This window comes from Squalius cephalus (genome assembly GCF_949319135.1).
Source record: "Squalius cephalus genome assembly, chromosome: 19".
Classification (NCBI taxonomy): Eukaryota; Metazoa; Chordata; class Actinopteri; order Cypriniformes; family Leuciscidae; genus Squalius; species Squalius cephalus.
This window is the reverse complement of record NC_137140.1, coordinates 26,271,403-26,297,638: the sequence shown is the minus strand read 5'-3', so window position 1 is coordinate 26,297,638 and position 26,236 is coordinate 26,271,403. Positions and strand designations below refer to the sequence as shown.

The following is a 26,236-nucleotide window of genomic DNA, read 5'->3' as shown; positions in this document are numbered from 1 at the left end:
AAATGTGGAATAAATCCAAATGATTAATAGGTAGTTAGTATCCAGTATATACTGCGCAATATTTAATAAGTAGTAAGCTATTATTCCATTCAGAAGAGCCGTTGTATTGCCATTTTAACCTTATTGTTTGAGGCCATACTGACAGACAGAGCAACTATTTTGTCCAAAAATGCCTTGCGTATAATAAACAATATGCTTTTTCATTTTAAAATGTAACTAACCTTCACAGCTTTTATTCAATTATCTCAAAAACATTTTCAATATCGCTTCAAACCCATTATATATTCAGCATTTTGAGCAGTTCTCACGTGACACATTAGCTTCTATATTCTATTATCAGGATTTTCACAACTTTTGACCAATTTAACTGACTTTTCCTGTAGTTGAGGATTACTGGATAAGGATTTTTACATGTTACAACTGAGCATTTACATTTAATTTAATAAATTTATATGCACTGATGTAAAATTCCACGATTTTCCAAGCCCTGGAACTCACAGCCTTGAAATACCTTGACACTTCCAGATTTTTCCATGAGCATGGGAACCCCGGATCTTATTTCAAAGTCTCCCAGTAGCCTACGTAATGTGTGTATGTCTGCCAACTACATTCTTTCACAGTAAAAACAGGTCCATTGCGTAGCAACATCTACAGGCTGACGCACAAAGGAGTTCTCTTCAACGACTTGTCATAACAAGCATGCGATCATATTCGGGATAATGCGAAACACATGACAAACTAAGCTGGAAATGATAAATCAGCAGAAAAGGGTTTTGAAACAGCAGCTAATAAAGACTGTATTACAATTGTAGTTTTGGGACCGTACAGGGTATCCTCAACGTTTACCTTTCGATTCATACAACAGCCAACACAATATTGCACTTGTTGAGTAAGTGGTTATTAAGGCAACATGCCTTTATCTGAATTATGGTTATTTTGTGCTTTGAGACAGATCTGTGGCATAAATACAGTTTAATTCACATACTACAGACATATTGCACACATGCACACACGCTACAGTAGACTTGCTGCCGAAGATCTTAACTCCAAAATAAAATATACCATTAACTGAGGAGGGAATAAAAATTCTTGGTAGCAACAGAACCTCCTCCAAATATTACAAATTAGATCTAGTGATGGTCAGCCAAGTAGAAGCATTCAAGCTCTGTCTCCAGTAACGTTCCCCGCCTAGTCGATGGCCTCAAGATCCTCCAGGCCTGCTAAAACCATTACATGAATCTACTGTTTGTTGTATTACACAATATTATAGCTGTAACTAACTATTTGTCATTGACGTCCAATGGTGAGTAAACATGACCTAACCGACACGATTTCTGGCTCAGATTTCTCAGTAACTATTTAGAAGTTTGCTGCACGATTTGCAGAATGAGTCACTATTTCCTTTTCTCGTGGTTGCTATTAACAGATAATATACACTTTCTGTTCTCTGCCTTAAGATAAAGTACAGAGAATGACAATTTCTTTACATGCTCTGACAGAACAAGTGGTTAAAAAGAAAAATGAAATGCCCTTTTTTAAAGATTTCCATACACTAGCCGTCATCCCGATGATGGAAATTTGCTAAAACTGAAAGTGACATTCATGTACTGATCTAAGTTAAAAACTAAAACCAAACTGTCTGAGTCCATATTAACATTCAGAGCTATAAAGACCCCTGATTTAGCTCAAAAACAAGGGCTTTCACTGGCAGAACTGGTACAGTATTGTGTGTGTGTGTGTGTGTGGAAGCTTCTAGTAAACGAGAGGGCTGACAGAACTACTGGTGTATTGAAGACTGCATAAGTGGTTTTATAGTGAAGGGAAGACAAACTTATAAGTCTAGTATGAGGCGTTTGGTGAAGGCACTTCCAGGTAAAGCTTTCCTTAGAGTAGCACCTTTGACAGTCATGATAAGCCAGTAAAAAGCCCTTGAGTGGGGTGGAGAGCAGCACAGCTGCGTTGATGTCACAGCAGACTGAAACCCAGAATGTACTGCAGGAGTTTGTTCCTGTTGGCCTGAGGTAAGAAAGAACTGCTCAGCTCCAGACTGCACACACCACCTTCTCGTCTTTCTTTAAGCACCTGTGAATCACAAATAGCATTAGTTAACTGCTTGCACAAGTAGTACTTCAGACAGGGGTGGGGGGTGGGGGAGAATAGGACAGGAAAAGAATAGCAAGTGCACATTCAATTTATTTTCTTGTTTTAAATCATTTAGACCATTGGTTCTCTCTTTCTTTGTCTTTTTCTTTCTGTCTTTTATTCTCTCATTTCTGTCTTTTAGATATACACCACATCTGATAAACTGATAAATGGCTAATCTTAAAATTGTACTGTTTTATAATTCAACTTGAAATCAAAAATTGAGTTAAATGTTTTTATAAAAAAAAAGTAAATCATAATAGTCAATCATTTTAAAAGCTGTGCGTGTTATTTTCGCATTCCTTATAAACTATTGTAGTATTTATTAATATTCTGAATTAGCTTTCTTTTTATATTTTCAGTTTTAACTATAGTTTTAGTAATTTTATGTGCTTGTCATTTTTATATTTCAATATTTCTATTTAGCCTGATTTTAGTTTTAGTCATTTAAATTTTACATTAAAATATATTTAAAATTATTACAATTTTAATTTCTAATTTTCATTGAATATGATTTTATTTCAGCTTTATTTTAATTAACAAAAACATTTTTAATATCTATATATTAAACATTGAATAACAAAAAACTTAGTGGGTGGGGGAAAATAAATGTTTCTCAGTTTTGATTTTCACTTTCAGGGTTGTTAAATATTGATTAAAGTGAAGAAAAAACAGGAAAAATGAAAGAATATTGAAGGTCTACATTGTTTTGCAAAACAGGCCTACATTCACAACATTTTAAATACAGAAAATGGCTTTTAAAACATTTAAAGATAAATGAATGAATTTAAATGCACCATTGCTTTGCAAGAGTAACATTAAAGGGTTATTAGTTCAAAATCATTTACTGACCCTCACTTTTTTTTTTCATCCCAGGAAACCCAAAAGATGTATGTATCATGTTACTCTTCAAAAACCACATAGTATGATAAAAGTAGTTCATACTTTTGCAGTTTTTGAAGTCATACGATAGCTTTGTGTTATTCACTGATAATCTACCATTCAAACGCATTAAATAGGCATGCAATAAGAGCGTCAACATGGCACATTGAGTCCAGTTCTAATATTTTGCATGTCAGTGGTTTAGATCTGTGAGTAAGCAGTAAATGCTAGAGGACGGCTCTCTCACCCCCAGCTCTTTAAATGTTCTCACTGTGTTCTTTACGAGGCAGTGTGTGGCACTCTCTCCTAAAAACATACAAACAAACAAATAAATACATTCCCATCAATGTCATCAATATTAATACATTCATTTTATAGAGCACCCTTCATACAAGATTCTAGCACAAAGAGCTTAAACAATCAGATTGGAACCATGATGCAAGAAAAGAGAACAACAAGAAAATGTTTAAAAATAGCATTTATAAAAATGATTGATGCCAAGGCACGGAAAGATTTAAGTGGGGGGGAAATGTCTTTAATTTCCTCTACGGTGGTAGTGGAGAAACAAGTAGAGCACATTGGAACTGAAAGTGGCTTACCATATGCAGCCACTCCTCTCTCTGTGCGCGTTAGCAGATACTTGAAAAGCTGATATGTGTACTCTCTCTCTGACATGGGCGAACTCAGGTTGTGTACAAAGATAGCGGCACAACTGTAGGCCTCCAGCACTGGAGTGAGAATCCTCTGCAGAAAAGTATAAAATTCCTGGTGCTCAGCTGATGGGCTCACCTAACATAAAATAAAAAACAGCACAGTGGGGTTTAATAACATGTTATGGCATATATTTCTTCTAAAATGTTTAATGAGGGGATTTCAAAAGAGTTATGAAACCATGCATCAACTTTTTATTTATAGTGGTGCACTGTTCTACAGGGGAAATTTTTAAAATACCTGAAATATAGACACTTTCATAAATCGTCATACTTTGGTATTTTGTGGAGAATGATCTCATTCTTTGCTCCAATAGGCTAAATAAATAGGTCAAAAAGCTTTTGTTCTATTTGTCTTAAAGGGATAGTTCGGCCAAAAATGATATTTAACCCATGATTTACTCACCCTCAAGCCGTTCGAGATGCATATGTCAATCATTTTTCAGACGAACACATTTTCAGTTATTTTAGAAAATGTCTTAGATCTTTCAGTGGTTATAATGTGAAGCTATGGGGTCCACCTCCTTCAAGTCCCAAAATGTGCATGCATCCTTCACAAAAGTAATCCATCCGGCTACAGGGGGATAAACGAAGGCCTTCTGAGGGTAATCCGTGCGGTTTTGTCGTAAAAATATACATATTTAAAACTTTATAAATGAAAATATCTTGCTTCCGGTAGCGGTCGACGCGCGTTCACAGAGATGGATGCTGGCGTATGACGTAGGACGTAGCGTAGGAAGCGTTGTGACGTAGAACAACATGCACATTTTGGGACTTGAAGGAGGTGGACCCCATAGCTTCACATTATAACCACTGAAAGATCTAAGACATTTTCTAAAATAACTGAAAATGTGTTTGTCTGAAAAATGATTGACATATGCATCTCGAACGGCTTGAGGGTGAGTAAATCATGGGTTAAATGTCAATGCCCATATTTGCCGTTTAAAATGGAAACGTCTTTAGACATGGAAAATCGATTTTACAATCGATGATTGTATGAACACATATGTCTCAAAAATCGAACAGGATTTTTTCACAAAAGTGACAGCCCTACTCTGATTTCTGGTTTAACTTCCGTAGAAACCATGGAAACACTAAAGACGCTTTAATATATTATGCGTTTTATTAGACAGGTGAGCAACTGTTAGGATATCTTTATCGACAGAAAACTAATCATTCTTATATAGCCCAACACATTTAGTCTTATTGTTTGAATCTCATTTTCAGTTTTATTTGTAGCAATGGTAATACAGCATTTTCTCCACCATACAATACATTTTAAAATTAACTACATGCCATTTAGCATTCAGCTTTTATTAAGATAAAATTCTAATTTCGATCTAGATTGCAACAAATGTCTCATACCAGCCACAGAGCGAAAGCACAGAGTAACGTTATAACATAACTTTCAACACACTCTAATGTATTTTTACTATGATTGTTTGGCCAAGTAAAACAGCGCTGCATTACCCCACAATTTTAATTCGTCAAATAAAGCGACCTGTATAAGTAGTAATTAAGCACTTGTGGATGTTTCATTCCAATGTGAAATTAAGTAATCAAGCTACACCTTTGTTATTGATTTGAATAAGCGACCTCTAGTGGCGAAACTTACACACTGTGCCTTTAAGCAACTCTTCCAGGTAAGAAATTTCCCCTTAAACTACTAATCTCTTGATTTGAGTGAAATTTTTATTATTTATTTATTTAAAAGGAATTAAGGAGTGGATTTTTTTATTTATTTTTTAGCAAACTTAAGATCATGGTTTTCATGGTTTTGTTTTCTGTGAGTGATGTTACTCTAGCCAAACAATTAACTTTCATTTCACTCTTCTTATTCTGGGTGTTAGTCATGTTATTTCTAACAATGTTTTGGTCCCTGCAGTATTATATTTACCTTTAGGTAACGGTCTCTCTGTTCATCTCCAAAGTCACTGTCTTCATCTTCTTCATCACTTCGCCAAGAAAGAGTCTCTGGAAACTTCTTGGGCCAAGGCTCCTCAGACGGGCTCAACTCCTCCTGGTCCTCCTGAACACAAAGATGAATTTTAGTCAATTATTGAATTCTTATTGTTAATTAATGATTGACTCACAAATACTATTAATATTATGAACTAATATTATTGGATGTGTTGTATTTCCCAAAAAAGAAAACCTATCTGGTACATGTACTTTCACTGATTGATAAAGTCGATAATGAATTGGTAATTAGAATAAGCCAATAGCAAAATATTAAATCTCAAATTTAACAGAAAAAAAGATTAGAAATAAGCCATCAACGTGGATACTCAAGGAATTTACAGAAATCTCACAGCATCATTCAAACATTATATGGTCTGTGATGGCATTTTTCCATTAAGTACTGTAGCTTTAAATAATAATAAAAAAAGAAAAGATAAATAAGCAACAAGACATTGGAGTTGACAAAGCTCACCTCAGCTACAGTAAGCACACCATACTGAATTAACCTGGTGATTGCATCATGGAAGACCTGGTACAAAGTCTGACAAGGCTATAGAAAGTGAAGACAACATAAATACACTTCAATGAATAACATTTGTATTTCTTAAACATGAATTAGTAATCTTGCTTGTGTGTATATATAAACTAAGCACATTTTACCCCACAATTTTCATTACTGGAATGTGAATAAAATGTATATACATTTGTATACAAGTATATATATATATATATATATATATATATATATATAAGCAATAAGGTACGACAGGCTGTGCTGTATCGTGAATAAGTCACAGCTGAAGGCCATTGTTAGGCATGATGTCAAGCGGGAGTCTTTATGAGTGAGTCAGTCAGTAATGAAGACTTTTACATTGAAAGGACTCAAACTTGTGAACACTGAAAAGCAAGATGCAACTGACAAATGACTAGGCCATGGGAAAACCCTTTAACTGTTAAAAGGATAAGATATCGCAGCAGACATTCAAATGGATTCTTTTATTATGAATATAGGCAGGGTTGCCAGGTGCCAGCAAGGTTTTCCAGCCCAAAACCTCGTCAAAAACCGCGAGAATGCACAAAAAACCGCCCAATTTTTTTTTGTGGCTTGTTTCTCGTTTAAACACATTGAAATCATTAACAAGCTTTAAAATGACCCATTTTTCGACTTAGCCTATCCGATTTTAGAAACAATATTCAATCAAATGAACGCAAAAGTAGGCTACTGACCTCAGTCAGACTATTCTACAATTACGGAAAATAATGCGATCATCTTAGGCTATCGATGAGTCTGTTTATTGTCAATAAAAGTCACTTGGAACAAAAGCATTCAGTAACATTAAAAACATTGAGTGGATATATGGACATAAAAAATAACCCACTTTAACATTTCAGTTATTTCAAATGGCAACATGAAACATGCATATTAGGGCTGGGAGAAAAAAAATCGATTCACATAGGTATCGCGATTTTTTTTAATGATTTTAAAATCGATTTTTTAAAAACAGAATATTACAGATATTAATTCAAATTAAATTGTTTTATTTTTGCCCTTGCTTATAGATGAGGTTGACAGAAGTCAGCCACTTTCGTTTCAATAGAGGGTGAAATGTGTCGTTACAGAGCTGCACCATTCATCTTTAAAAGACTGTGATCTCGATTCAAACACCCATGCGATCGATCCATTTTGTCTGTCTATTAAACCTTTGACAAAATCATATCGCAACATTCAAATCTGTGTTGGCGCTGCCGCTGACCCAGAGAGAGTGTCATGAAACCACAGACATGTAGCTAAGTTTGAAAACCCCACGGTGGTGCTGGCATGCGTCACTTTAAGGTAGTGGGAGGTGTGTTGTGAGGTTAGAGGGAACGTCAGCCAGAGTTGTAGTGTGTGTGTGTGTGTGTGTGTGTGAGTGAGACTGCTGCCTGCTGAACATTGGGTCGCAGGAAGAAGGATCTGAAGTGCCGGTGTTTCGGCAACAAAAACCCGCCGAACTGATCCGAAACCAGCCCAATTTTTTTCCACCCGCCCAATCCCATTTTTGCCCGCAAAATAGATTGCAAAACCGCCCAATCTGGCAACCCTGAATATAGGACTGACCTGAAGGAAAATGCTATATCTACTATAAATGCAGGTGAACTCGCTTACTCGATCTCTCACAATACTCTACTCTATAAGCTTCAATGAACAATATCAGTGAGATCAAACATATGTTTAAGTTGCTAATAGTGGTTGCTAGGGGTGTTGTGTAGTGATACATAGAACCATTCGGTGAAGCGGTCTTAGTAGATTACATTTTCTTTATGCAAAATAAAATTTTCCCTCCTCTTTGGTTTTGGGGTCAAATTTCCATTTCTCGAAAGGGTTTTGTGATATTCTCCGTGTAGAAGAATACCACTCTGTTTTTCTTTAGAGGTTTTCTTTAGAGGTTCTTCTCAGCTTAGTTATATATAAAATGTGGGCTAGTGATCAATATAATATGTGGGCTAGTAACCAAGGTCACATGTGTACACTTTTAAGGGGCTGTCCCTGAGCTATCAATGTTGGTAAAGGTTCACACAAAAATGAAAATTGTCATAAATTGCTCATGTCGTTCCAAACCCGCAAGACTTTCGCTCATCTTATGAACACAAATGAAGGTATTTTCGATGAAATCTCTGAGCTTTCTGTGCCTCCATAGACAGCTACACAACTGAAACTTGAATTGAATTGAACTTGAATGAATTGAGTGGTTTATTCCAAATTTTCCATGACGAACAGATTTAATTTAGGCTTTTATTCACATTCAAACATTTATCAATGCACACATCAGATATGGTAAACGGAAGCTCAAGCATGAGGTTCATTCTCATGTGTTATACATCACGTTTGAGCTTCCACAAGAACCAATGAGCTTAAGGTTTGTTCTCGTGGGTCAAGAAGGTTCGGTTGAGGTTCTGTTTAAGTTCGCAGATCAATGTTTCTATGTGAATAAAAGCCTAAATTAAATCTGTTCGTCATATAAAACGATCTTTTGGAAAATTTTGAATAAACCACTAAATTCATATGGATTAGTTTTGCGATCTCTTTATGAACTTTTTTAAGTGTCAATATTTTCATTTATATATCAATATATTATTCTTCATTCAGCTCTATGCAACAGAATCAGATTTAACAGATTTATTTTTTGGCCAATTATCAAAATAATGTGACAAATATGAACGAAGGTCTTATGGGTTTGGATGGAACAACATTAGGGTGAGAAATTAATGACAGATTTTTTGGGTGAATCAACCCTTTAATTTGAACAACGCAATTAAGAACATCCCTGTAACATAACATAGTACAGATCAAGGACAAGAAAGTTTGAAAGTACCAAAAATTTAACTCAAGCAAATCCCTAGTTAAAGTGTGATTATACACTACTAGCCTATACAGTACAATAACCTATTTTAGTCTATAGTGAAAATAATTATTTTCATTAAATCATGAAAATAAAATCATTTTTTTGTAATGAATTTCACTTAAATTGTACATTTTTAATGTTGATTTATGTAGTCAAAAGTTTCGAGTCACATTTAAAATTTATTTTGATACTATATTCAACCACTAGATGGTGGTGCTACTTCTGTAACAGTGATGTGAGTGCATACCAGCGCTACTGCCACCTCATTGGACAGAAAGTGGGAGAGGCCTGCAGCTCTGCGGATCAGTCTCTCCTGACTGAGCAGCGTGGATGAAGAATTCTGCTCATTCAGTGAAGTTGCAGATTGCTCTCTCAGCAGGGCCAGCGCGCTGCAAGCTAGCACACATACAAACAGTTTAGATCATTGCTACATCTGTTTTGACATCCTTAGCCAAGTATCATAAAATTCGGTATGCATCCAAAGTGTGTGTGCACAATATTTGTATTAGGGTCGTCATAACACCAAAACCTCAGTAGCTGATGCAAATACCAGTAAAACTTCACAATATTTGCACACAGAATCAAAAACAGACCCTAGAGTGGCAAATGAATTATGACATGTGGCATCTCAGATCTTTTACCTATAATGGCATCTGCAATGAAGACATGGAAAAGGCCGTTGCTGTAGAAATTGAGCTCAAAGAGTGCGGGCACAGTGTAGTTAGGGGCGATGATGAACTCCGTGTTTCTGTTGGTGCTGGTGACGTTCACACAGTTTCCCAGAAGGCTGAGCGCGTGCATGACCACGTCCTCCGAGTTCCCAGAAAAACCCAGGTCGAAGTCCCGTGACAAGATCTCTTCCTTCATATTGAAGAAATCCTCCACCAGTTTAGATAGCAGTACACCCTGCCCAATGCAACCATTTGATACAATGGTTATGAACCAATAAAACCAAGCCAAAGAAGGAAGGGTTGCCATTGTGCGTGCTGTTTGGGAAGTGAGGACGGTACTTACCTGTCTGTGCCGATACAGGAGCAGACAGGCCACGATGTGAGTGGACATGATTGCTGAGGACTTGCAGGCGGCTGTGGGAAACATAGAAGGCAGCGATCAAAATGATTGACAGTGAAAGTGCTTTAACTGAAACAAACTGGAGGAGATGCCGATCAATCAGAGACTGACCCTTAAGGGTGAAGTGTAATTTTTGTTCAATGTTAAAATCCAGGCTTAATATGTAGAGACATAACTATATCTATTCATAGGTTAACTTTCCAGAAAAGTGTCCGTAAACACTGTGGCAAAACAGTCCACATGTAAGTCATTTCCACAGAAATTACACGCTTGACTTCACCTTTAAATGCTCTGATGAAGGGACACTATTTAAATTCATAACTGCATGATCTACAAACTCCATGACATTGTCCGTGTGCTGAAAAAAATTTGAAGGTCCCTGAGAAATGCTGTACGAGGGAAAAACAGTGTGACTTTAGAGCAGAAAACTGGGTTCATGACAGTCTATATTAAACATTCAAAAGCAAGCTGCAATTCCACCTCAGAGTGCCGATACTCTGGTGTCCTGTCCTCAAAAAAAACAAAAAAAAAAAAACACAGCACCAACAGGGGGCGTTAAAACACAGAGGAATGTGATTGGCCAAGAACAACATGCCACCATGGTGAGGACTGACCAGCAGTAACCTACAAAAACTGTCAGGTGCAGTATGCATAATGTGTCCGGGCCATATTTCACCCAAAAATCTAAATAATAAATCTAAATAAATATAATTTTATATATAAATAATAATATAAGATTGGTCTTATTTTTGTCATATATATATTTATATATAAATATATCATGTATATATATCATATATCATAGGCGTCTCTTAATTACCTTGAGTCACATGATCAGTTGTTCTTAAAGTCATAATATTTAAATGCCAATATCCAACACATTCCCACCCAGTTAAGAAAATGTAGTTCACCTCCTCAAATAAATCACCATCAGCTATATAATTAGTCATCAAAATATTTATAAAAATTTATATTTATATTTATTAAAAAAACAGCTAAAATCCTGTGATTCGTTCATCGTTCATGAACTGAAGACAGTTCAATTATCCAAAAAGCTTCTCTTCTCAAGAGCTGTTTAATTATGTTACCTCCTCTAGGGTTTGGGAATACCCTCTCAATACCAATAAACCTAAAGGAGGCAGCAGAACTATGGTTCTTCTCTGTATAATGTTTAGCAATGGCATAGTCAAGGTTATTGTTTCTGATAGCAGCCTTATGTTCTGCAATTCTCAGCTTAAGGTTTCTTTTTGTTTGCCCAACATACATAAGGCCACAAGGGCACATAAATGCACATAAATGACATGGATCGATAGACAATTTATAAATTCTTTGATGTTATGTTTTCGTCAGGAATGTGGGTGACTGAATGTTTTAGTGTCTATAGTGTTGGCGCAATGAGCACATCTACCACATCTATAATTCCCATAGACTTGTTGAGAAAGCCAGTTTGTCTGTGTGGGTTCCTGGTACATAGAACTAACCACCATATCTCTAATATTTCTGCTTCTTTTAAAACAGAAACGAGCTCAACAAGTCTATGGGAATTATAGATGTGGTAGATGTGCTCATTGCGCAAACAATAACCTTGACTATGCCATTGCTAAACATTATACAGAGAAGAACCATAGTTCTGCTGCCTCCCTTAGGTTTATTGGTATTGAGTTTATTGGTAACATAATTAAACAGCTCTTGAGAAGAGAAGCTTTTTGGATAATTGAACTGTCTTCAGTTGAACCCTATGGTATGAACGAATCACAGGATTTTAGCTGTTTTTTATAAATATGGGTTATAGGGTATTGACTATTAGCTTCATTGCAGTGCATGTATCTGCAACATTGTGGACATATTGATGGTGTATATCTGTAATGTGTATATATATTTTTCTACAAAACATTTTGCTCTTATTGGGCTTTTGATGACGATAACTATGTATATAGTTCATGGTGATTTATTTGAGGATATATATAGTGTTGGTATTATTTGCCAGTTATATTAGAAAAAGATTTTTGTAGCTTCTTGTTCTGAACAATGAGCCCATGTTTTCAGATTTTGAATGTCAGTGATTCTGTAGACCATGATATAAAAGCAGGTTTTCCAGGCAATTGATAGATGAGCAGTACTGCTATTTTTCATTATAAATCTGCTGATCCCACATAAACATCAATTTTGCCCAATCCGCCACCCTCAGTGCTTGAAAAATTCCCCACTGCCCAAGAAACTGTTTATGCATCATGGTCTTTAGATTGCCCTTACTGAAGAGAACGTGCTTGGCCAGGTTATTGATGACCTGCCTCCTCCAGGGTTCATCTGACATGTCTCTAGAATTCAGATGATCCTCATCTTCTCCATTAAAAACAGCCTGATCAGGTCTGCACAGAAAAATATAATTGAACACAATCCCATTAGCCACACACATCTTTCTACATACCAATAATAAACAGCAGTCCACATGATTATGTTGGTGGCTAGCAGTCTAAAGGCCGTACTGTGCAGCGATGATGGTGGGGAGAAGGATCTGCTCCAGCGTGAGAGAGGCCTGGAGATGCCGACTGCGCTGCGTGTCCAGGTACTCCTAAAGCGTCAGAGAAGCAAGATCCAGGCATTAGGGGAGAGATCTGCAATGTATTCGGCCAAACAGAGAAATAAGTAGCAGATGAGCTGCTCTAACCTTCAGGGAGAAGGGCTGAGTGAAATCCACACGCACACAGCCGTAGTTCTTCCGGAGCATTCTGAACACTCCGCAGGCCACACCCCACAGACTCTCATTCTTCTTAGGTTTGCCCTGAAGTGAGGGTAGTTCAAAAAAAGATTTAAGTACAAAAAATATTTTAGTGTAGTATTATGTAGACTAGGGTTGCACAATATATTGAGATTATAACAGTTATATTTGGAATATTTAAAGCTGCAGTCCGTAGTTTTTCGTCTTTGTCGCCATCTCTGTTCGAAATCTGCAATTGCAGTTATTCGCGGAATTATCAACTTTACGTGGGTTGTGCCTCGGCATGGCACAGCGCAGATTAATTAATGTTTTGAGGAGAATGTGTGGCTGTCAGTCACCGCGCCGGTGTGGATACTGTCATTCGGAATCACAGATTCTACTTTTGGAAGTATGACCAACATAAGAATTTTCACCGGAAAATGTCATCTGAAGAAGTAACATCCACTTTTGTTCTGACCAACTAAGGGGAAAAAAACATTGCAGTAAATTGAGCTGATTAAATCTAACGATCGCTTATCATATCACGTCAAACTGCGCAAATTATACTTTGTTCTCAAATTGTTAATGTTAACAACATCAGCATTGCTTGACTTCATTCCTTCCGATATTCATCTTTGTTTTCGCATGGGCCTGGTTGTAGTCTCTTTTTTTCTGTAGTCACTCCGAAGTCCGAAGTCTTTTGCATTTTACAACGGGTGAATCTCTAGATGTCACTGGTGATTGTCGTTTGAACCTTTCTGGATCCGCCATCAAATTGATACGTTTAATTATATCTGTTATAGTGCTGTGAGAAAAGGCTATAAATCTCCACCTCCAACATCCTCACACGCAATATAGCCTACTAGCCGAGACTCCTTCTTTATGTGTACAGATGTGATGTAATGACGCAAAGACATGCTTGAATTTCCCGTGGAAATCCACCAGTACCACTGGAATTAAAAACATTATTCCAAGCTTACCGTTTTTTTATCAAGCTAAGGCAAGTAAATAGTTTTGAACACTGGCTGGTTATGTACTTGCTCAATTTATTTTGGATCATTTTTAACCAAAAAAAATTACAGACTGCAGCTTTAACTTTGAACACTAAATTAAAAATAATCCTAAAAATATTTTTTATATTTATAAATATGCTCCCCCCCTTTGTATTTTACAAATTTTAATAACAACAACCATTTGTTAGATGGATAGACTAACAGATTTTTTAAATAAAGACAACATTCACTGAAAATCTTGGCTTCTGCCATAGCTCTTAATTCAAATACGACACAGTTTACTTTTTAAATTACATTTACATATAGTCTTAAATGTACAGTAGTTGGTATTCTATAAAACAAAGAGAGGAAGGTGTTGATGGTACAAAAAAAAAAAAAACTAACCAATATTTGTTAACTAAAAGGAGAATTTAACTACAGTGATCCCTACCAGCTGCTCGCTGTTGTAGTTTCCCTCAATAATGCGGTCATATGAGATACCAACAGGCACAATCAGAACATCAGGGATGCTGCTGACACAGAGTGTGTCAACCACGATGGAGAGCATGCCGGCACGTGCTGGAGACGGCTTCCCGCTGCGAGAGCGCGTGCCCTCTAAATACACCTCCAGAAACTGCTGCTGCCGCAACAATTCCTCTGTGTACTGAAAATGAGTGGGAAACAGAAGAATGATCCACACAACAATAAATGTTGATGCATTAAATATCTCCAAAGACTATTACAATCTCTAAGATCCATGACCCTTTCTTTCCAAATTCCCTGTAATTAAAGCAGTCCATTGTGGTAACGTGGTGCACAACAGGAGACAGCATGAATAATGCATGAGTAATCCATCAGCATCCTGTGACAGTCACCTCGAAATCACAAGCCTTTCCACAGTCACTGCAATGACAGTCCCTGTGTCATTTTAACTTAAGCACTGGAGCAGACCTTTTTACAGCTGCTCCGGTTTCCCATCGCTCACAAGATAATATCCTACAGCTTTTTACAAATAAGAACCACAAGCAGACAACTGCTTTTTTTAAAAAGACAAACCGAGACACTAAGGAATTTTCTCTTAGAAAGTACCAGAGATTAATATTCAGTAAATAAGTACTGGGTTATATATGATATATACAGTATAATATACAAGTAGTATAGGCTTTTTCTTAGGCTTTTTTTTTTTTTTTTAGGGTTAGTAACAATTTAAATGGTCTCTTATGCGAACCATGGCTGCATTCATTTGGTTAAAAAAAATACAAAAACAGTACTATTGTAAAATATTATTCAATTTAAAATATCCATTTGCTTATTTTAATATATTTGAAATTATGTATTCATGTAATGGCAAAGCTGAATTTTCAGCATCATTACTTCAGTCTTCAGTGTCACATGATGCTTCAGAAATCAGTCTAATTTGGTGCTGATATGAGCCTATGTCATATTTTTGTGGAAACCGTGACACATTTAAGTTTTTCAGGATTCTTTGATGAATAGAAAAGTTAAAGAGTTAAACAGAGTTTATTTAAAATAATAAATTTAAAAAATATCTTACTGACTCTAAACATACTCATGACAATCTCTCAAGGTTTTTTCCCCCTTCACTACCTAAAATCTTCGGTGATTTCCATTGCCAGCTATGGCTTTTCCCTGTGGGCGTTAAGACATTTAGGGACAATTTTCTATGAATCTGCTTTGAAACAACGGTCTTAAAGGGATACTCCACTTTTTTTGGAAATAGGCTCATTTTACAACTCACCCAGAGTTAAACAGTTGAGTTTTACCGTTTTCGAATCCATTCAGCCGAGTTTCTGATATTTAGAAGAATGTCAGTAACCAGACAGTTTCTGGTCTCATTGACTTCCATAGTAGGAAAAAAAATATACTATGGAAGTCAATGAGACCAGAAACTGTCTGGTTACTGATATTCTTCTAAATATCAGAAACTCGGCTGAATGGATTCGAAAACGGTAAAACTCAACTGTTTAACTCTGGGGGAGTTGTAAAATGAGCCTATTTCCAAAAAAAGTGGAGTATCCCTTTAACACCAACATGCGAATAAGATGATTTGACGTTTCTGAGAACTTACTGCATGTAACAGTGATCTGTATAACACATCCTTCTTTCCGTCTAAAGTTTCATCCAGTTTTCGACGAATAAAGAATCCTCCAAGTTTGCGTATTAGTGTGCTGAGGGAGAACAATCCATACACACGTCATATTCACATTTCAGTTTAACTGTCTATTGTTGAAAAAACAATCATTATGACTTAGTACCTTAAAATGGGGATGCTGAGGTTGTTGCCAGCAGCGATGTGAGGGGCTTTGATGTTGTGACAGAACAGAATGAAGGTGATGAGCAGGTAGTCGATGTGGGACTTGTGAACAGGAAGGAAGACCAGGGGAGCGTTGTACTAGAAGGCACAGAGTAAAATGTTGGTTATACTTCAAGACAACATTTGTAATTGTCCAGCCATTATAATATATTAAATATACATAAAAAGGAGGTGGATAGACTTGCTGTTTGCTACTGAACTGTGTATCTTGATGTAATATGCAAATTTGTCAACTGATGGTTTTATCTGTGGCTGTTTTGGGAGTTTCTACTGTATGTGTGGTAGTGCAGATAAGAAGAAATGCTGAGCGGGAAAAGTTTGTGCTGATGTCTGACCTCAGATGATGCTTTCTTCACCATCTCCAGCTGACCTTTATGAATCTGAATGCTCCAGAAGAATCCATTAAACAGTTTCAACAACACCCATCCTGTTAATCTAAAAGAGACAGAGGAAAGAGTGAAGATCTGGATGATTTCTGAAGGATACTGGAGTAATGGCTGCTAAAAAATTCAGACTGCCATCACAGGAATAAATTATATTTTAAAATATATTAAAACAGTTATATTAATAATATTTCACAATAGATTTTTGATCAAATAAAGTGTAGCCTTGGATAAGACATAAGAAACTTCTTTCAAAAACATTTAACATTTTGAACGGTATTTGATTACATTATATTAAATTCCATTATAACATTAATAAAATTGTTATTTTAAAAAAACTGTACATTTGCATTTAGCATTATCACTCATTAAACATTACGTGAAAGCTGCACCTGATGAAGGCAGGTGAGATGTTGGCAACCATTTCCTGCAGGAATCCTCTGGCCTTCCGTTTAACTTTACTGACAGCTTTGGGATCCACTTCAGACTCTGCATCGACATCACCCTCGGACGCTACCTCCACGATAGCACATTCCAGCCTATAGCAATTACACTTACAGTGAATCTGGATGATAAGATGCATTTCGGCTGCTTAGAAACAGCCCTTTTCATTGTATTTGCTCCTCGCTTTTTAATAAACACTTGGTACCTGCTGTTGTTAAGCACGTTCTCCACCACGTTGCGAGCAAACATGTCCTTCCGGACGTCTCTCTCCAAGACAAACAGCACATAACTCAGCCTCCGTGCAAGCCAACCTCTGTGCCTGCATTATACAAATACAAAATAGTAGTCTATGGATAAGAGTATTAAAGGGATAGTTCACTTTGAAATTAAATTTTGGTATGTTTTAGCTTACCTCAAGGGCATCCAAGATGTAGGTGTCTTTTTTTCCGCAGTAGTTTCAATTTTGATATTTTTAGGTCAAACCGTTCTTGTCTGTCAGTCATATAATGCAGGTCTATGGTCACTGTCTCAAAGAGCATGAACAGAGTCCAAATTAAAACAATTCCCCATCGTCCAAATTAAACAATTCCCCATCGTAAGTACACATTGATGGCCTAAGACACGAAACGAGCGGTTTGTGTGAGAAAACTAACAGTATTTATATCGTTTTTACCTTTTGTACACAGCCACGTCCAAGTGATCTGAGGGCGCGAGCGCATCCTGGTGTGTGTCGTGTGCAGACTGGTGCATAGATATATACAATAGATGCCGCCTTGGCTACGGCAGTTCATTGGAACGAGGCGACATCTATTGTATATATCTATGCACCAGTCTGTGCACACGTCACACAATAGGAAGCGCCCACGCCCTCAGATCACTTGGACGTGGCTGTGTACAAAAGGTAAAAACGATATAAATACTGTTCGTTTTCTCACACAAACCGCTCGTTTCGTGTCTTAGGCCATCAATGTGTACTTACGATGGGGAATTGTTTAATTTGGACGATGGGGAGTTGTTTTAATTTGGACTCTGTTCATGCTCTTTGAGACAGTGACCATAGACCTGCATTATCTGACTGAGAGACAAGAACGGTTTGACCTAAAAATATCAAAATTGAAACTACTGCGGAAAAAAAGACACCTACATCTTGGATGCCCTTGAGGTAAGCTAAAACATACCAAAATTTAATTTCAAAGTGAACTATCCCTTAAGGCCTTGAAGAATCTAATAGACTTGATCATTGACATGGTCAATAAAAGAATAGTTCACACAAAAAATGTCGTTCCTTCCGTAGAACATGAAAATAGATCCTTTTTTAGTAGTTCTTTATGAAGTTTTGTTGTGTGATATTTGAGCTGTTTGGGAGAACCATTCATTTAATTTCAATAACTGCTGATAGACAATATTAAATTATTCCTGCAGTATTACGGACTGTCCATTTCCTCCCATGATTGGCAGTACCAGCTCAGACCACGTTTGGTCCCTGTCATGTGATCTAGGTACAAAATATCGCCTGACAAACAGTGTTAATAATTTATTTCCTGACTTTCCACTCCTCACAGAGACCTACAACCTTCCATTTGACGCTTGAATGTAAACACAGGGCGGGTTGTTTGCTGGAAAACTACATCTGACCAACTATGGTATTAATGACGCATCATAAACTAAACTATGTTAATGAATTATACTAAACAGATAGGTGTATAACTAAGCAATGTGCAGTGTGTATTCCAGTGATCAAGGAGGGAAGTGGTCATGTATTCAGTAGAGATGCACCGTTCGACCGGTCAGGGACCGGAATTGGACGATTTTCCACATGACCGACCCGGACCGGTGACCAGCCGGTCAGTCTCACGGTCTTTTCCGGCAACACAGGCAATAACATCAGCTGTGCGTTCTCGCTCTCTTCTCTCAGACGGCGAAGTGACGCACACCCGCTTTCACTCACTTGTCTCATTCACTCCGGTTTGACTAATTCCTGCAGGTTTCGCACAGTCAGTTTTGCAACCTAATTAGTTGAGAAAGATAATGCAAGTTGTGTAACGGTATATTGGATCCGTGAATAAATTCTTAAAGTGACAGCAGCCTAATATTCCTGCTTCTCTCTGTCATGTTAATAAAAGAACAAAAGACAAAATCACTCTCTGCTCTTGACTGAATAACTTGTATAACTAATTGTAAGGGTTAATCTGTTTTTAATTTGTACAATGAAGACTATCCAGAGTTATTTTACATTTGATTACTTTAATTTCTGTAGTATTTCTTACCTAAATATACTATCACCACCTGAAAAACTTAAAAGCCGTGTTTATTTCATATCTCTCTTTATTCTATAGCATTTATTTGTGCTGTTGTTTGAAATGTATTTGTTCTTATTTTTCTACTGTCTTTTTACTTGTTATCAATGAAAATAAAATTTAGCATTTACGAAAAGTTGTTTTTTGTTTGTATATGCTGTCAATTATAGTTCTTTGAAAGAAAATCGAAATTGGCAAAAATCGGTATCAGCAGGTCACACTTACAAAAAAATTCGTACATTGGAATCGGCCAAGAAAATTGCAATCGCACTCATCTCTAGCATTCAGAGCCATCAGGCCTATGGCAAACAGTGGTTGATGTTTACCTTGTGTGCGTTTCATTAATGTAAATCACATTACGGAGCCCTAGAGAAGGAATGCTGGGATTGAACAGCCTCTCCTGCAACACATAAATGTAGTAAGTCAACATGCAGAACATAAATGTGCATTTGGTGAATATGCCAAAAGCTTCAACAAGCTAACCTGACTCTGGGGTGTGCACGAGTGACAGCATCTTCCAACAAATGGTCTCTTTCTGTTCAGCAGACCCTCCTTCCACGTGGTGGACACAGAATGAAGGAAAGACGGGCTGGAGCTTCTGTCCTACATGAGAAATACAGTGTTAATGGTACGTAAGATCAGTGGTACAACTAGAAGTTATTCTTAGTAAATGGTAATGCTTTACAATTTGTTTACATTAGTTAATGCATTAGGTGCATTAGCATTATGAACTAACAAGTAGTGGGGGGGGGGGGGAAACGATTCTGTTCAGTATCGCGATATTTCGATACAGTAGCGCAAGCAAAGTATTGCAATATTTAATTATAAAATGATCTGTTTTACTTTCTGGTTTTCTCCATTGGTTTTCTCAGAGTTTACTCTGATAATTTACATTTGCGTATTACATTCACAAGGTGGCGCTTGTTGCGGTGCTTTGTTGTCGTGCATTCAACAGCAAATTCAAATGAAAATGGCTACACCATCACAACCGGTTGCACACGCCGGTCCGTCTTCTTTCAAATCAAAAGTGTGGGTAAATTTCGGTTTTCATCTAAAAGCAAATAGTATATTCCCAAATGAATTTTGGTTGATGACCTTGCAGCTAACTGGACTGGACTCTAGCAGTACACATTTTTGTTTATTATTCTCAATTTGATTGAAGCTCTAAGTTGCTCTTATTTATGATTATTCTCAGGTTTCTGTTACTCTATTATGTCTGCTTTATGTTACTCTATTGTATTTAAATAATTTTAAGTTATGTGCTGGGAGCTCACCATTCATGTGAGAAGTCTCCTATTCAGAGAATAATTACGTCCTAATAATTACGTAGAAGATAATGTTCACAGAATTAAATGTGACATTTGAAGTGAGTTGAGCAGTCTTATTTTCCAAATTTTTTGTAATGCCTTTGAATAATATGGGGGACATGAATCGCAATATTTCGCAGAATCGAATTGCAATACTTGCTGTATCGCAATATGTTAAGAATCGCAATAATATTGAATCGTGGCCCAAATATTGCAATACTATCGAATCGTCACATTTTTGCCAATTCCCACCTCTACTAACAAGGATTATTTTACAGCATTTATTCTCTATATAATAGATTAACGTTAATTTATAAATATACCATTGTTCATTGTTGATTCATGTTAGTTCATATTCAATTATTAACTAATGCTAATTTATACAACATAAAACCATTTATTCATAAAAGCAGATATAAACATAAAGCTAGATTAATAAACGCTGCAAGAATATATACATAAAAGAAATAACACTACAGCTATATTCCCTTCCACCTTTTTCTATTTGGATTTCGCAACCCTTAAACTTTTGAATGGAAACATGGCTAGTAATTCTTGCCTTGGTATGCGCTAGTTTTCTCCATGCTTACCTGGTCCTCACAGGGATGCTTCAGACAGCCACTTCCTGCGTCGGGATTATTGGCCAGTAGAATGTTATCTGGACCCCCCAGAACCATGCGGACATCCATCCCGTCTCTTCAAGCCAAACATCAACAACAAAACTGTAGGAGGGAAAGAAAAACAGAGAATGAGAGGCAGTCCATTGCCGCCCTCTGTGCTGTAGGTCATAGCACAGGCGAGCTCTGATTACAGCTTTTCACAATAGATTCCTGCAGCCGGCAAAATATTCCACAGAAAGACAGAATGCGAGACCATTGTGGCATCTATTCTGCATGCAACCTCCAGCTCAGCTGCAGTTGAATAACAGGAATGTCGAATGATCCTTTCCACCCAATCACAGCGAACAAATAAGGCTCACCAAACCTGCTGAGGTGGTTTCAGGTGAGCTGATCATTTTGACAAAGATTTGAGGAAGAAAGGCAAGACAAGCAAAGTTTGATTGCTGACAAATTCATCATGGCTCAGCCTTCATGCTTCACCGCCCAGGGGTAAAGAAAACCGACAGTGTTGACAACAGCTCAAAGCACATGAGACACCTCAGCTGAAATAACCTCATGGTTGCCAAACAGAGAGCACACGTGCGATGAGGACACATCCACTCTTATTACCTCTGCATCTCTATCATAACGTCCTGGGTGACCCGCTGCTATATACATCTGTTCTTATCGGTTGGTTTGTTAACCAGTGGATAAGAGAGTCCACTTTCCAGTGTCATGTTAAAGGGCTACGGCCTCCCGCCTGTGGAAAAACAGGTAATAAAAAATTGGGCTGTTGAAGCATACAATATAGCAGCTGTCCAGGTCAGAGGTAAACTGGAACGGTGCTTATTTATGGAAGACGAGCTGTGGAAAAAAAAAGCTTGTGCCAACTTACGGGTGCAGAATGTACCCTTTAAAAAAAACACATGTGATATCTGCACATGTTCAGTGCATCAAGAAACATCTCACTCATAACAAATGGACTAAAAACTATTTGAACCTCTCATATGGTAATCTTTGCAATCAACATTTGGTACTGGCATGTGGAGGAAGTGCATCAATCGTCAAAAAATGGCATGATCTTCAAAGGTGCTGAGTTTCACTTCCTCCACACAGTTTACAGTTGTCTCTATTATTATGGGTTCTTCTTATTTCCCCAGTGACTGCACTTCTTCAAAAACACCCCATCAGCAGCTAACAAGGGCATTACAGAAGCCACAGCGGGACCGTTTAGTCCATTGGTCGAACACAGAGGCACTGGCATGTTTTTCTTGATTCTCTTGTGCGTCATGCGTAAAGAATGGGATTAAGGGTTTGTTTTGTTTTGATTATTGTTGTAATGCAATGGGTCAAAACAGCAATGGCTACAATAGCAATGCTATGCATGCTCATTATGAATACATGCAGATCTCAATGAGGTATTGGATCAAATTTACAACTAAATTTTCACATTTCATTACACGTCATAAAACTTGCAGTTGCAATGCATAGGCCTAGGTGTTACACGTGTTTGCCATATGGTTTCTAGATGTTTTTAGCTGCATGTTTGCTTGGCCCAAATCAAAAGAGCCCATCACAATAGCAAAAATTTGGACAGATATCAGTAAGTCAATTATTTTAATGTTATTGCTGAAAATCAATAAATGGTTAATATTAAATTAAAAATAAAACACTAATAATTTAAATAAATTGTTTTAAGTGATACAAGGGAATTTAGGCATCACAACATTGTAATGTAGGCTACTAAATGAAAAATTGATTTTCATTTTGAGATTTGCTAAAGATAAGATTTAACAGCTTTAGTAAATTACTAGTGTTTTTAAAGATTAATTTTAAGTGAGAATTAGATGACGGCAAAGTAATCTGAATGTAAAAATGGTGCAATGCCATGCACAATTAAATATCCAATATAGACGGTTACCAATAAACTTAATATCAATCAATAACCAATATGAAATGTATATATTGTGCATCTCATCTGTACATTAAAGATAACCCCCTCTAAAACATGTGAATGAACCACAAAATTGGTTCCGAACTGCTTGAAAACTAAGTAAGTGTTAAAAAGGCAAATCATAGTATACATTAATCACATTTGCCCAGTTCTTCACTGACTGTAATGTAATTAACATCACTCAATCACATGCTCTCATTAAGGTAGAAGTGGGTCATCAGATGAGTGGGTCTTTGAATGAATGACTGGAGCAAACCAAGCTGGCAAGAGGAAAGGGGGGAAAGATGGGATAATCTCTCTTCCACAATGAATAACAACCCCAAGCAAGACGCAGAGCACATGCTGAACGGGCCTGGGGAGAAAACAGAGAGAGAGAGAGAGAGAGAGAGAGAGAGAGAGAGAGAGAGAGAGAGAGAGAGAGAGAGAGAGAGAGAGAGTGCACAGCGAGCCACACCGCAGCTGCTAAACGAGAGTTCATTGAACCCTGGAAGCCCTGCCTGCATTGTCTGATGTGAACCACACCAATAGGCGACCAGAACACTGAATAAAAGGAGAAGAGAAGACCGCGTTTTTCTGAGAGAGCCTGGCAAGATGTCAAAGCTCGCAGAAAGGAGACCTGTTCAGAGACACAAAGTGAAAAATAGCCCTCGATTGGCTGCGAAACTTAAAAAAAAGTTGCTGAATGGGCCCCGTCTGGAAAAATCCTGTTTGATCTACAAAATGTTTAAAGCAGTCCTTACTGGCTTCACAACATCTAAGGTCATCTACTATGTGGCAAATTTGAGCAATGCAGCTTGTTTTCCATATAGATTAGAGCATTTTCTTGTAAAGTTTGGTGATGGAGTAAAAAAATTGGGCACCTAACTGTCAACAAACACACACTCTCCATGTCAATGGTCCTGTAAGCCAGAGTAGCTGCCACTAGCTTTCAAACATAATTGAATTTAATGAGTAAATCCACCAGCAATGCGGGCCAGTGGGTTAATCTGTCTCGCAATCTGTTCGTCTGAACAAGGCAATGATAATCAAACATTGTATTGAAATCATTTGAATCATAACAACATACTCCGTGAAAACCTATATAATTCGGAAGCTTACGAAATATTAATCTGTCAATCTGTAGTCAAAAAGACTAGAATTTAATAACAAGCAGGAAGGATCAGCTATTACAGAAAAATACCTTCCTTATTGTTCCGTAAGTCAACAGAGAGAAGTCTGGTGTTTTTACCAGAGGATTATGACTTTTAAACAGTCATGACTGATTTAACATTATGAAGTAATTTAAAAAATAAAATAAAAATTAACATTTGCATGGATTGTTCACAATAAGACCCATATCATGCATTTATAAAACAAATGGATGAATTTATCTCATGCCGACTTGAAGTTAAACAAAATAATATATCAATTTAAAGGATTAGTTCACTAAAAAATTAAAATTCTGTCATCATTTACTCACCCACAAGTTGTTTCAAACCTGTATGAATTTATTTCTTCTGTTCTGCTGAACACAAAAGCAGATATTTTGAAGAATGTCGGTAACTAGACAGTTAATGTATCCCATAATGTATCCCTATATTATGGAAGTCAATGGGGTCCATCAACTGTCTGGTTGAGTAAATGATGACAGAATTTTCATTTTGAAGTGAACTATTCCTTTAAGGAAGGAAATTATCTCCAATAGTTTAACCCTAATTAAACTGGGTTAAACTAATTAAATGTAATTTATTTAAATTAGTAAACAATAACCATACTTACATAATATGCCACTAAATTGTTATTTAGCTTTTTTAGTTATACGTGTCCTGAATCCTTTCATGGGAGGGACTTTACACATCACATTTCAAATGAATGCTCCATGGAGGAAATAAACTGTATTTATAGTCTTGTACCAGCTCATAAAAAAGTAATCAATTAAAAGACTGGGAAGACCAAATGTCAATATAACGGTCCAGTGTCAATATGCAAGACCTTGGAGTGTGGTGACATTAGAGGGACAATGTCATGATGTTATGACATCTGTTATGTTATGTTATGTTATGACATCTGACAGATAAGTTTAATAAACTATTAGCAATCTAAATTGTGATTTTGACCTGACCCACTAACTACAAATCATTTTGTTCAGGTTTCATTAGTCTAAGCACTTTAATTTAAGCTTTGTTACCATTTTGATTTTATTTAATTTTTCAGTTGTATGCATTTTATCGACATATAAAATAAATACATATCATTTTAAACATAAAATGGCAAACCCTATTCAAAATAAATAGATAAAACAGCTCAATATAATATTTAGTTTGACCTCCTGAGGTTGACCATTAACAGCTTCTGAAGGTTAAGCGCCTTTCGATGATCATGTTTAAAAAATAATTAATTTGTAAGAGTTTCAAGGCCTGTTTTAAACCCTATTCGCACCTTTAAAAGGAATGCGCGCGCCTGCGATCCTGCGGTCAAGACTCGCGCTACTGTAGCTGCATGCTAGCCTGACCATCTTTGACTGAGTCTTTGTCAAACCACATTGAGCTCGAGCAAATTGCCAACAATAATCTGATCGCTTGAGCGCATGCTGCACCGTCAGGGCGTTTCATCCTGAAAGCAGTGCAATCTGCATATCCAACCACTGCATCGGTTTACAGTGTGCTTTAATTAAAGCAGTTGTTGGGGATTTTTATGTGAAATTTATTTAAGATACACAATGCTTTCTGTTACGTATGCGATCAACACCAAATCCTCATATATTTTCATCTGGATTTAAAGTTATGTGGTTTTGCCGGTGTTCGCTGCATCGGTTTACTCAGTGAGCAACCCCTTTCCCTGATGCTAGCTTGCTAACTACCCCTGCGCCCACCCTCATTCATTGAGCATTAAACTGAGCGAAATCCAAAGACAAAGCGTGGTATGTAAAGAGCAAAGTTTTACCTCAAGAATATGCCTTTGATGCGCCATCGCTGTTGAAATTGCCCTCTTTAGCGTACCGTGAACCTGCTGTCGTCCTTGAAACTGCCCACTACCAACCGGCAGGCAGCACTACACTGAGATCATGACAGCTGAGTTTATTCCGCCTGCCCTACACT

At 37.1% G+C, this 26,236-nt stretch overlaps 1 protein-coding gene across 4 annotated transcripts; it reads right to left on the bottom strand.

The window, feature by feature from the left end:
* Nucleotides 1–894: 894 nt before the first annotated feature.
* gpam (glycerol-3-phosphate acyltransferase, mitochondrial) lies at nucleotides 895–26,236 on the bottom strand. 4 transcript variants are annotated; one of them, XM_079851440.1, is made up of 21 exons: nucleotides 26,082–26,236; nucleotides 21,197–21,328; nucleotides 19,783–19,902; nucleotides 19,626–19,699; nucleotides 17,208–17,321; nucleotides 16,951–17,097; nucleotides 16,511–16,610; nucleotides 16,117–16,253; nucleotides 15,930–16,029; nucleotides 14,292–14,504; nucleotides 12,819–12,932; nucleotides 12,637–12,722; nucleotides 12,404–12,519; nucleotides 10,094–10,164; nucleotides 9,721–9,985; nucleotides 9,327–9,475; nucleotides 6,169–6,246; nucleotides 5,632–5,763; nucleotides 3,624–3,813; nucleotides 3,272–3,330; nucleotides 895–2,082 (listed from the first exon to the last, which is right to left on the bottom strand). In XM_079851440.1, the coding sequence occupies exons 2-21, from the start codon at nucleotides 21,293–21,295 to the stop codon at nucleotides 1,966–1,968; spliced, it is 2,481 nt and encodes an 826-aa protein (XP_079707566.1). In that variant the 5' UTR covers nucleotides 21,296–21,328; nucleotides 26,082–26,236; the 3' UTR covers nucleotides 895–1,965. The 4 variants fall into 4 exon arrangements, with proteins under 4 accessions (XP_079707566.1, XP_079707569.1, XP_079707568.1 ...); XM_079851443.1 differs by lacking the exon at nucleotides 26,082–26,236 and adding an exon at nucleotides 24,918–24,975; XM_079851442.1 differs by lacking the exon at nucleotides 26,082–26,236 and adding an exon at nucleotides 21,836–21,971.

What these genes read in the sequence shown, in the direction of transcription:
- gpam (XM_079851440.1), bottom strand. Translation starts at nt 21,295, where the DNA reads ATGGATGTCCGCATGGTTCTGGGGGGTCCAGATAACATTCTACTGGCC. An exon ending in CGTGCACACCCCAGAGTCAG is followed by an intron (nt 19,700 to 19,782) that starts GTTAGCTTGTTG and finishes TATGTGTTGCAG; the next exon opens with GAGAGGCTGTTCAATCCCAG. An exon ending in ATGAGGTGGCAGTAGCGCTG is followed by an intron (nt 6,247 to 9,326) that starts GTATGCACTCAC and finishes CACTTTCTATAG; the next exon opens with CCTTGTCAGACTTTGTACCA.